At 39.0% G+C, this 11,958-nt stretch overlaps 2 gene segments (V, D, J or C); both read left to right on the top strand.

The window, feature by feature from the left end:
* The first annotated feature begins 698 nt into the window (after positions 1-698).
* Positions 699-1,224, top strand: LOC113148449. The segment is given in 2 exon segments: positions 699-770; positions 896-1,224. Coding segments are annotated over 2 exon segments (387 nt in total).
* A 3,190-nt stretch (positions 1,225-4,414) lies between these two features.
* Positions 4,415-5,086, top strand: LOC113148730. The segment is given in 2 exon segments: positions 4,415-4,461; positions 4,538-5,086. Coding segments are annotated over 2 exon segments (360 nt in total).
* The last annotated feature ends 6,872 nt before the right edge of the window (positions 5,087-11,958 follow it).

Here is an 11,958-nt window from a genome sequence, read left to right as displayed (position 1 = left end):
TAAAAATAAAGAGTCAACAACACTGTTTCCTACATTTTCTAAGTTTAAAAAAATTACTCACTGTCTTTCTTGAAGGACCATATAAAACAAAAATTACTTTTTTCATATAACAAAACAATATCTTTCTTATTTATTTATCGGTGAATATTTCCTTTCAAATTTTGTCAAACATTTTAAAAACTTTATTACTAATGAACTCTTTCAGTTCCCTTAAATATTTAGATTTGTCTATTTTAATCTCTATTGTCTACAACTATTTTATACCCATTTCTGTAAAGTTTAATCAAACTTGTAAAACTGTCTGAACAGTGAAAATTAAACACCACGTGTACTCTGTAAACAACTATCATTTAGGATAACTTGTCAAAGGCACCTGGAATTTTTATTTATTTATTTTATTTCTATTTAATTTTTTATTTGTAACCAACACGTGTTAGAAACAAATGCTCACATGTTAAACTCATTAATTGTATGAATGTGTTCAGCTCTGTGCTTCACAACATTAATAAACCTCAGTTTGTTAGTGTCACTGATAGGACTGTAGAGGGAGCACCGCTTCCACTTTAATCTATCAACGTACACTTCCACTGAAATGTTATAGAGCAGCTGAACTTATTTGAGAATGTCGCACAGTGCAGAGACACACCCACAGTACCTGCAACCCTTCATACCTCTGTCACAGTTTTAGTAGTTTGTTAGTTAGTTTTAGAAAATGGACGACACCAAACACCGTCTCCACAGCTGGTTGGTTTTTGTGCTCTGGATAAAAGGTAAAGTTCTGTATGATCAGAAGAGGTTTATTTGAGGGACGAGGGAAACAAGCATGTTAAAATTATCTATAGTATTAGATATAAAATATTCACTTGTGCTAATTTTTACTGTTACACACACACAGGTCTAGTTGATGGAAGTGAGGTCAACCAGCCCTCCATACTGTGGAGGGAAATGAGACAAGATGCAACAATAAACTGCAGCCACACAAAGGGTGCTGGCTACTTCCAGATGTACTGGTACAGACAGCTGCCAGGAGAAATGATGAAACTAATTGTCTTTACAACAACAACTAGCAAGGACTTTGGAGATTTCAGCCAAGACAAATTCTCAGCCACCAAAACGGATCCTGAGAGAGGGACGTTCACTGTGAAGAATCTGGAGCCAGGAGATAAAGGCCTGTACTTCTGTGCTGTGAGTGAACACAGTGATACAGAAACAAGAGAGAGCTGAACAAAAACCTCATGTACTGCAGGGGGACCTCGAGTACCACAAATCCTCCCAGTTACATGTGATGTACTCTAACCAATAATGTGATCTGCTGTCTGTAGGGGGGCCACAAGTGCAACCATAGAAAAATAAAACAGTCCCATTTACCACCATTCATAAGATCAGAACACAACCATGATCCCCGCCCGTCTGACCAGACTCTCTGCAGTTCTGCTCTATATTGCAGGTCTGTACAAAATCATACTGAGGACAGAGGAGACATTTTCACTCATCTTGATGTTTTTAATATATATTAAATTTTAATATTAGTAATTTGACATTCACCTGAGTTTACCTGATGACTGTGACTCGCTGGTGGATCTGTAACATATAAAGATTTTTATTTACCCCCACAGGTCTAAGTGTTGGGAGTGATGTCAAGCAGACCCCCATTCTTTGGAGCAAAGAGGGTCTCTCTGCCACAATGAATTGTAATCACACTAAAGATGCCTCATATTCCCAGATGTACTGGTACAGACAGCTGCCAGGAGAAATGATGAAGCTAATTGTTTGGACGACTTTATCTCCTCCACATAAATATGAAAGTGGCTTCAGTGAGGACAAATTCCCAGCCAAAAAAAACAATTTTCAGACTGGATCTTTGACAGTTGAAAAGCTGCTGCCTGGAGACAGTGGAGTGTATTTTTGTGCTGTGAGTCAACACAGTGACACAGGTGATGTAGACGGCTGTTCAAATACCGACGTGGTGTCACAGTCTAGAACAGTCTCTGATAAACTACAGAGGGAGCTGTAGACCAACACTGATACTGTGGTCTGTGAATATTTAGATTTTGATGATCATCCAAATTTGTTGTCTTTTTTTATTCTTCTTTCATAAGGTGGCAGCACAGAACAGCATGTCTGTAATTTGCAGTGACAGTTAATACAGGACATGATCCACTATAACACCACCCACATAAAAGAACCTTCTGTGATGGGAGGGTTTATAAAGAAACTGATGCACCAAATCTTCAACGATGAACACAGGACCAACAAAAAGCTTGTTCACAATTTCAGCCATGAAAAACTATGTGATCACAGTTTTCTGCATAACCTGTAATATGCTGGTGTCAGGTAATGTAATATCTGAAATTCCTGTTTTATTTTCCATTTGTAGAATCTGCTTTTTTCCAATGATCATTTACTGTTGTGTGTTTTTTTCTGTCTCTTCTTCAGGTTCTTCTCGCAGTGAACAAGTCCACCAGACTCCAACTGATATTATCTACATACCAGGACAAACAGCTACAATCACATGTTCACACAGTATTGACAGCTATGATCGAATTCTCTGGTACAAGCAGTCAAACAGCCAGCTGCAGTTCCTGGGATATTATTATTTTGACAGCGGATATCCAGAAACTGGAGAGGATGTGAAGATGGATGGAGGTGCAAATAAAAACCAAAACTGCACGTTAACAATTTCAAAACTCGAGCACAGTGCAGTTTACTTCTGTGCTGCTAGTCTGCACAATGCTACACATCGCTGCTCCTCAGTACAAAAACCTCCTCAGAGCATGTTTTCATGTCTCACAGCCCAGCCGCACATGCAAAATGTCACCGCCCACTTAGTGACTGGAAAGATAAACTCAAAACCAAAGGCTGGAAACACTCAGTTCAACTGCTTCATTCATATTTGAATGAATACGTCTAAACATTTTAAAACACAAAATGATCACCTTACTCCTCTGTATTACATTTACCACTATTTTTGTTGCAGGTAAAGTTAACACAAATAATTTTAATTTAAGATAAAGATTGTTTTAACAAAATCTTTTTATAGATGTATTTCTGTGTTACTTTTTTATTTTTAGTTTGTCATTATCTGTTACTATTACTACTTTTGCAATTTATGCCAAAACTGCACATCTGATAGTTTGTGTTTATACCACTGTTCTACTTTATCTGACAATTTGTTGATAATGTTTCTACAGGTTCCACTCACAAAGACAAAGTTCAACAGACTCCAGCCATCATGTACAAAAAACCTGAAGAAACAGCTGAAATCAACTGTTCACACAGTGATGACAATTATGACCGAATCCTCTGGTACAAACAGTCCAACAGAGAACTCCAGTTCCTAGGATACATTCTTGGAAACATAGGAAAACCAGAGCCTGGAGTCAGCATGCACATGACTGGGGGTGCAAATAAAGGGGAGACAAGCACATTAACTGTTCAAAGAGTCAACCTGACAAGCAGTGCCGTTTACTTCTGTGCTGCTAGTTTACACAGTGCTACATATCACTGCTCCCAAGTACAAAAACCTCACCAAATACTGCAGTTTTTTTTTTTTTTTAATCTCAGTATCTCAGTTCCCTGCACCTGGAATAAACCATCTAACCAATGCTGTATTTGTTCACATTAGGATCATAGATTAAAATGGGAGGTTTCTTGTACAGCACTTCAACCTCCCGTCCCTCTATATAAACAATAGCCTCAGACATTCAGCATATCTACTGTGGCTATATCCTAAGCTGACAGGATCACTATGATGACTCCATTACTCATCACTTTTGCCGTTTCATCTTTGTGGTTTCAAGGTACAAAGACACGTCCATATTTGTAAAGTGTGTTTTTAACCTTTTTAAACATCCACAAAGTGAAAATATAACTTGTTGGACTGAACTTTTCTCCACACAGTTCACTGTCAGGGTGTGACCCAACACCCTGATATCAGCTGGAGCTATGTGTCCAAATCCGCAGAGATGAACTGCAGCCACGACAAAGATATAACTCATACCCAGATGTACTGGTACAGGCAGCGTCCAGGGGAAACCATGACCTTTATTGTTTACACAGTTTACAATGGAAAGCCAGACTACAGAGGAGCTGAAAAGAAATATTCAGCCATCAAAGATAAAATAGAGACTGGAGCTCTTACTGTGAAAGACTTGACACCTGAGGACAGTGGTGTGTACTTTTGTGCTGTCAGTAAACACAGTGATGATAGACGTACGAGCAGCTGAACAAAAACTGGTCACCAGCTACTTTTCTATTGCTCCTGTAGGTGGCGCTGGAGTCCCAGAAATACTCAGTTTAACACTCAGCACTAACAGACTTTTTGCAGCAGGTTTTTGGAGGAGGGTATAAAGAAAAGAGGCTGGAGCTGTTGTATAAACTATGAGTTTGGAGCCACTCGGTGTTCTGCGCTCACACAAGACGTCAACATGCCAACACTGGTCTTTTTATCCTGGCTTATTGGTAAAAACTGGCGTCCTTAATCAAATTTACTTCTTCTAGACCTTCTACACGCCTTATTCATTTTCTCTCTTTCTAGCTGTTGGTCTGGGGGTTGAGGTTTACCAAACTCCTCCAGCACTTCTCAGAAGACCGGGCGACACAGTCCAGCTGGTCTGTAGCCACGGAAAAACAGACTACTACCTCATGCAGTGGTACCAGAAATCACCTGGAGACAGAGCTCTGAAACGAATCGGACACGTTTATTACGGCAACATAGAACATGAGGAGTCTTTTAAAAAACATTTTAATATCACTGGAGATATGAGCGGAACCACAGCAAAGAATGGATCACTGTTTATTGTTGACCTAAAGGCTCCTGAGCACACTGCTGTGTATTACTGTGCAGCTAGCTATGCACACTGACAACATATCCCCTCTCCTCTATACAAAAACCCTGAAACACCTTTTTTTAACATTTATGGTTTGAAATTAGAAATTGAACAAACTCCTCCCATCAACTGGGAGAATAGTATCAGTCAGCAACTCTACTATGATGCCTTCACTTCCTTTTCAGCTTGTTCACAGTCACACATGAGGTCAGATGTCAGATCCTAGCACCTCCTCTACAACACTGGAACATGTTGTCACGCATGTTTTTTACATGTTTAGGAACCATTTTATGTTGAGCAAGTCAAAATGATCGGTTTTCTCTTTTTCTGTTGCCTCTCAGGTAATGTGTTTTAATACTCTAACTTAGCATAAATGTGGAACTGTTTATCATTTATAACCAAGTAAACACTTTGCTTTACTTTCCTTCTCGGTCCAGGTCTTGGTCTGGGTGTGGAGGTCCGTCAGTCTCCCTCGGATTGTATCACAAAGGCTAGAACAGTGCACATTTTTTGCACCCATGATAAAACAGACTATAGGGTCATGTACTGGTACCAGCGTCCACCTGGAGACACAGCTATGAAACTTATAGGATTCCTGAATTACCAAGCTGTTACTAAAGAAAAGGCATATGAGGAAGATTTTAGTATCTCTGGAGACTTGGGGGGAGATGCAAAAAAGAACAGCTCTCTAATCATCCAAGTGAAAGGAACTGAGCACAGTGCAGTTTACTACTGTGCAGCTAGCAAAGCACACTGACAAAAACCCCTTTTGAATGTGACAAAAACTGCACAGATGTTTATCGTAAGTGGTTTTGAATCAGACAAACTCTAAACACCTGCTGTGTTTTTTCTCTGATGCAACCATATCAAAGCAATATATGCAGTTCTGTTTTAATCATACAGTTTTATAGGTTCATTCAAGAAATATAATATATAATATTTAAAAAAAACTATTAGGAAAATAAATATTCAATACATATTTAATTAAGTGAAACCAGATCGCTACAGCAGTGATAAACACCCTGGGACAGTGTCAATGGCTGTGCAGTGCTGTAAATCATGTTTCCAGGTGTATTCAGTCCAAATGTATTTTCATCTCTCACCCTTCTTTGTATTTCAGCCTACAAATATTTTCTTCATTGCAATTTTGCACAGTGGAACACTTGCAACAAGTCACTTGTTACTAGGGGAAAGCTCCTGACAGTAAGCTGCATTTTCTGTTTAATGGTTAACGTCTAAGGCCAGTATAATTATAAAATATGACCTGATTCAGACAAGTGACATCTACAAAACCTTAAATTAATTAGTGTTAAATGTCATGTCATGTTTTAGATTAGGAATTGAATAAAGTGCTCATAGACACTGACTCTTATGGTTGTTTTATTTCAGTGGGGATACAGCTTCTTCACGCCTTTTATCGACATTTAAGACTTTGAATTCGAAAAGCAAGAGGCCCCTCCCAGTAGCTGCTCTTGACTCCATGTTTTCCAGATTATACCTATACACAGATATAATCACATCTTTCTCAGGCAGCTCAGTAGAGCCACCAATGGATTTCTGTTAGTACTCCATCTGATCTGATGCCAGATTGCAACACAAGATGGATCTCTTGTAATGAAAGCTGTTAGACGAGACCACAGTGTAGTTTAATACTGTGCAGCTAGAGAAGCATACTGAGAAATGTTCCCTTTGAACTTTACTAAGAATCATTCTATTGGTTATGGACATACTGCACTGTAGGAACTGACAAATCAGTTGATGAAAAGGATGCAAAATGTCACCGCCCACTTAGTGACTGGAAGAATAAACTCAAAACCAAAGGCTGAAAACACTCAGTTCAACTGCTTCATTCATATTTGAATGAATACATCAACATTTTAAAACACAAAATGATCACCTTACTCATTTGTATTACATTTAACTCTATTGTTGCTGCAGGTAAAGTTAACACAAATAATTTTAATTTAAGATAAAGATTGTTTTAACAAAATCTTTTTATAGATGTATTTCTGTGTTACTTTTTTATTTGTAGTTTGTCATTATCTGTTACTTTTACTACTTTTGCAATTTATGCCACATCTGATAGTTTGTGTTTATACCACTGTTCTACTTTATCTGACAATTTGTTGATAATGTTTCTACAGGTTCAGCTAACAAAGACAAAGTTCAACAGACTCCAGCCAACATGTACAAAAAACCTGAAGAAACAGCTGAAATCAACTGTTCACACAGTGATGACAATTATAACCGAATCCTCTGGTACAAACAGTCCAACAGAGAACTCCAGTTCCTAGGATACATTCTTGGAAACACAGGAAAACCAGAGCCTGGAGTCGGCATGCACATGACTGGGGGTGCAAATAAAGGGGAGACAAGCACATTAACTGTTCAAAGAGTCAACCTGACAAGCAGTGCCGTTTACTTCTGTGCTGCTAGTTTACACAGTGCTACATATCACTGCTCCCAAGTACAAAAACCTCACCAAATACTGCAGTTTTGTTTTTTTTTTAATCTCAGTATCTCAGTTCCTTGCACCTGGAATAAACCATCTAACCAATGCTGTATTTGTTCACATTAGGATCATAGATTAAAATGGGAGGTCTCTTGTACAGCACTTCAACCTACCGTCCCTCATTATAAACAACAGCCTCAGACATTCAGCATATCTACTGTGGCTGTATCTCAGGCTGACAGGATCACTATGATGACTCCATTACTTGTCACTTTTGCTGTTTTATCTCTGTGGCTTCAAGGTACAAGGACAACGTCCATATTTTCAAAGTGCGTTTTTAACCTATTTAAATATCTACAAAATGAAAATATAACTTGTTGGTATTTTCTCCACACAGTTCACTGTCAGGGTGTGACCCAACACCCCGATATCAGCTGGAGCTATGTGTCCAAATCTGCAGAGATGAGCTGCAGCCACAACAAAGATTTAACTTACACCCAGATGTACTGGTACAGGCAGCGTCCAGGGGAAACCATGACCCTCATTGTTTACACAGTTTACGAAGGAAAGCCAGACTACAGAGGGGCTGAAAAGAAATATTCAGCCATCAAAGATAAAATAGAGACTGGAGCTCTCACTGTGAAAGACTTGACACCTGAGGACAGTGGTGTGTACTTTTGTGCTGTCAGTAAACACAGTGATGAGAGACGTACAAGCGGCTGAACAAAAACAGTTTACCAGCTACTTTATATTGCTCCTGTAGGTGGCGCTGGAGTCCCAGAAATACTCAGTTTAACACTCTGCACTAAGACTTTTTGCGGCAGGTTTTTGGAGGAGGGTATAAAGAAAAGAGGCTGGAGCTGTTGTATAAACTATGAGTTTGGAGCCACTCCGTGTTCTGTGCTCAGACAAGACGTCAACATGCCAACACTGGTCTTTTTATCCTGGCTTATTGGTAAAAACTGGCGTCCTTAATCAAATTCCCTTCCTGTAGACCTTCTAGATGCCTTATTCATTTTCTCTCTTTCTAGCTGTTGGTCTGGGGGTTGAGGTTTACCAAACTCCTCCTGCACTTCTCAGAAGACCGGGCGACACAGTCCAGCTGGTCTGTAGCCACGGAAAAACAGACTACTACGTAATGTACTGGTACCAGAAATCACCTGGAGACAGAGCTCTGAAACGAATCGGACACGTTTATTACAGCAACATAGAACATGAGGAGTCTTTTAAAAAACATTTTAATATCACTGGAGATATGAGCGGAACCACAGCAAAGAATGGATCACTGTTTATTGTTGACCTAAAGGCTCCTGAGCACACTGCTGTGTATTACTGTGCAGCTAGCTATGCACACTGACAACATAGCCCCTCTCCTCTATACAAAAACCCTGAAACACCTTTTATCAACATTTATGGTTTGGAATTAGAAATTGAACAAACTCCTCCCATCAACTGGGAGAATAGTATCAGTCAGCAACTCTACTATGATGCCTTCACTTCCTTTTCAGCTTGTTCACAGTCACACATGAGGTCAGATGTCAGATCCTAGCACCTTCTCTACAACACTGGAACACGTCACGCATGTTTTTTACATGTTTAGGAACCATTTTATGTTGAGCAAGTCAAAATGATCAGTTTTCTCTTTTTCTGTTGCCTCTCAGGTAATGTGTTTTAATACTCTAACTTAGCATAAATGTGGGACTGTTTATCATTTATAACCAAGTAAACACTTTGCTTTACTTTCCTTCTCGGTCCAGGTCTTGGTCTGGGTGTGGAGGTCCGTCAGTCTCCCTCGGATTGTATCACAAAGCCTAGAACAGTGCACATTTTCTGCACCCATGATAAAACAGACTACAGGGTCATGTACTGGTACCAGCGTCCACCTGGAGACACAGCTATGAAGCTTATAGGATTCCTGAATTTCCAAGCTGTTACTAAAGAAAAGGCATATGAGGAAGATTTTAGTATCGCTGGAGACTTGGGGGGAGATGCAAAAAAGAACGGCTCTCTAATCATCCAAGTGAAAGGAACTGAGCACAGTGCAGTTTACTACTGTGCAGCTAGCAAAGCACACTGACAAAAACCCCTTTTGAATGTGACAAAAACTGCACAGATGTTTATCATAAGTGGTTTTGAACTGTTTTTTCTCTGATGCAACCATATCAAAGCAATATATGCAGTTCTGTTTTAATCATACAGTTTTATAGGTTCATTCAAGATATACAATATATAATGTTTAAAAAAAAACTATTAGGCAAATAAATATTCAATACATATTTAATTAAGTGAAACCAGATCGCTACAGCAGTGATAAACACCCTGGGACAGTGTCAATGGCTGTGCAGTGCTGTAAATCATGTTTCCAGGTGTATTCAGTCCAAATGTATTTTCATCTCTCACCCTTCTTTGTATTTCAGCCTACAAATATTTTCTTCATTGCAATTTTGCACAGTGGAACACTTGCAACAAGTCACTTGTTACTAGGGGAAAGCTCCTGACAGTAAGCTGCATTTTCTGTTTAATGGTTAACGTCTGAGGCCAATATAATTATAAAATGTGACCTGATTCAGACAAGTGACATCTACAAAACCTTGAATTAATTAGTGTTAAATGTCATGTCATGTTTTGGATTAGGAATTGAATAAAGTGCTCATAGACACTGACTCTTGTGGTTGTTTTATTTCAGTGGGGATACAGCTTCTTCACGCCTTTTATCGACATTTAAGACTTTGAATTAGAAAAGCAAGAGGCCCCTCCCAGTAGCTGCTCTTGATTCCATGTTTTCCAGATTATACCTATACACAGATAAAATCACATCTTTCTTCTTTTACGGTGCCAGACAGCTCAGTGGAGCCACCAATGGATTTCTGTTAGAACTAAATCTGATCTGATGCCAGATTGCAATACAAAATGGATCTCTGCTAATGAAAGCTGTAAGACGAGACCACAGTGTAGTTTAATACTGTGCAGCTAGAGAAGCACACTGACGAAATGTTCCCTTTGAACTTTACTAAGAATCATTCTATTGGTTATGGACATACTGCACTGTAGGAACTGACAAATCAGTTGATGAAAAGGATGCAAAATGTCACCGCCCACTTAGTGACTGGAAGAATAAACTCAAAACCAAAGGCTGAAAACACTCAGTTCAACTGCTTCATTCATATTTGAATGAATACGTACAAACATTTTAAAACACAAAATGATCACCTTACTCATTTGTATTACATTTAACTCTATTTTTGCTGCAGGTAAAGTTAACACAAAAATGTTAATTTAAGATAAAGATTGTATTAACAAAATCTTTTTATAGATGTATTTCTGTGTTACTTTTTTATTTGTAGTTTGTCATTATCTGTTACTATTACTACATTTGCAATTTATCCCAAAACTGCACATCTGATAGTTTGTGTTTATACCACTGTTCTACTTTATCTAACAATTTGTTGATAATGTTTCTACAGGTTCCACTCACAAAGACAAAGTTCAACAGACTCCAGCCATCATGTACAAAAAACCTGAAGAAACAGCTGAAATCAACTGTTCACACAGTGATGACAATTATAATCAAATCCTCTGGTACAAACAGTCCAAAAGAGAACTCCAGTTCCTAGGATACATTCTTGGAAACACAGGAAAACCAGAGCCTGGAGTCAGCATGCACATGACTGGGGGTGCAAATAAAGGGGAGACAAGCACATTAACTGTTCAAAGAGTCAACCTGACAAGCAGTGCCGTTTACTTCTGTGCTGCTAGTTTACACAGTGCTACATATCACTGCTCCCAAGTACAAAAACCTCACCAAATACTGCAGTTTTGTTTTTTATCTCAGTTCCTTGCACCTGGAATAAACCATCTAACCAATGCTGTATTTGTTCACATTAGGATCATAGATTAAAATGGGAGGTTTCTTGTACAGCACTTCAACCTCCCGTCCCTCATTATAAACAACAGCCTCAGACATTCAGCATATCTACTGTGGCTGTATCTCAAGCTGACAGGATCACTATGATGACTCCATTACTCATCACTTTTGCTGTTTCATCTTTGTGGCTTCAAGGTACAAGGACAACATCCATATTCATAAAGTGTGTTGTTAACCTATTTAAAAATTTCATTCTACAAAATGAAAATATAACTTGTTGGACTGAACTTTTCTCCACACAGTTCACTGTCAGGGTGTGACCCAACACACTGATATCAGCTGGAGCTATGTGTCCAAATCTGCAGAGATGAACTGCAGCCACAACAAAGATATAACTTACACCCAGATGTACTGGTACAGGCAGCGTCCAGGGGAAACCATGACCCTCATTGTCTTCACAGTTTACAAAGGAAAACCAGAATACAAAGGAGCTGAAAAGAAATATTCAGCCATCAAAGATAAAATAGAGACTGGAGCTCTTACTGTGAAAGACTTGACACCTGAGGACAGTGGTGTGTACTTTTGTGCTGCAGCTGCAGCGTACACAGTGATGATAGACGTACGAGCAGCTGAACATAAAAACTGTTTACCAGCTACTTTTCTATTGCTCCTATAGGTGGCGCTGGAGTCCCAGAAATACTCAGTTTAACACTCAGCACTAACAGACTTTTTGCAGCAGGTTTTTGGAGGAGGTTATAAAGAAAAGAGGCTGGAGCTGTTGTATAAACTATGAGTTTGGAGCCACTCCGTGT

Source organism: Anabas testudineus, chromosome 22 (assembly GCF_900324465.2).
Source record: "Anabas testudineus chromosome 22, fAnaTes1.2, whole genome shotgun sequence".
In the NCBI taxonomy this organism is placed as follows: domain Eukaryota; kingdom Metazoa; phylum Chordata; class Actinopteri; order Anabantiformes; family Anabantidae; genus Anabas; species Anabas testudineus.
Note: the sequence above shows the minus strand (reverse complement) of the source record. Positions and strands in the feature narration are given on the sequence as shown.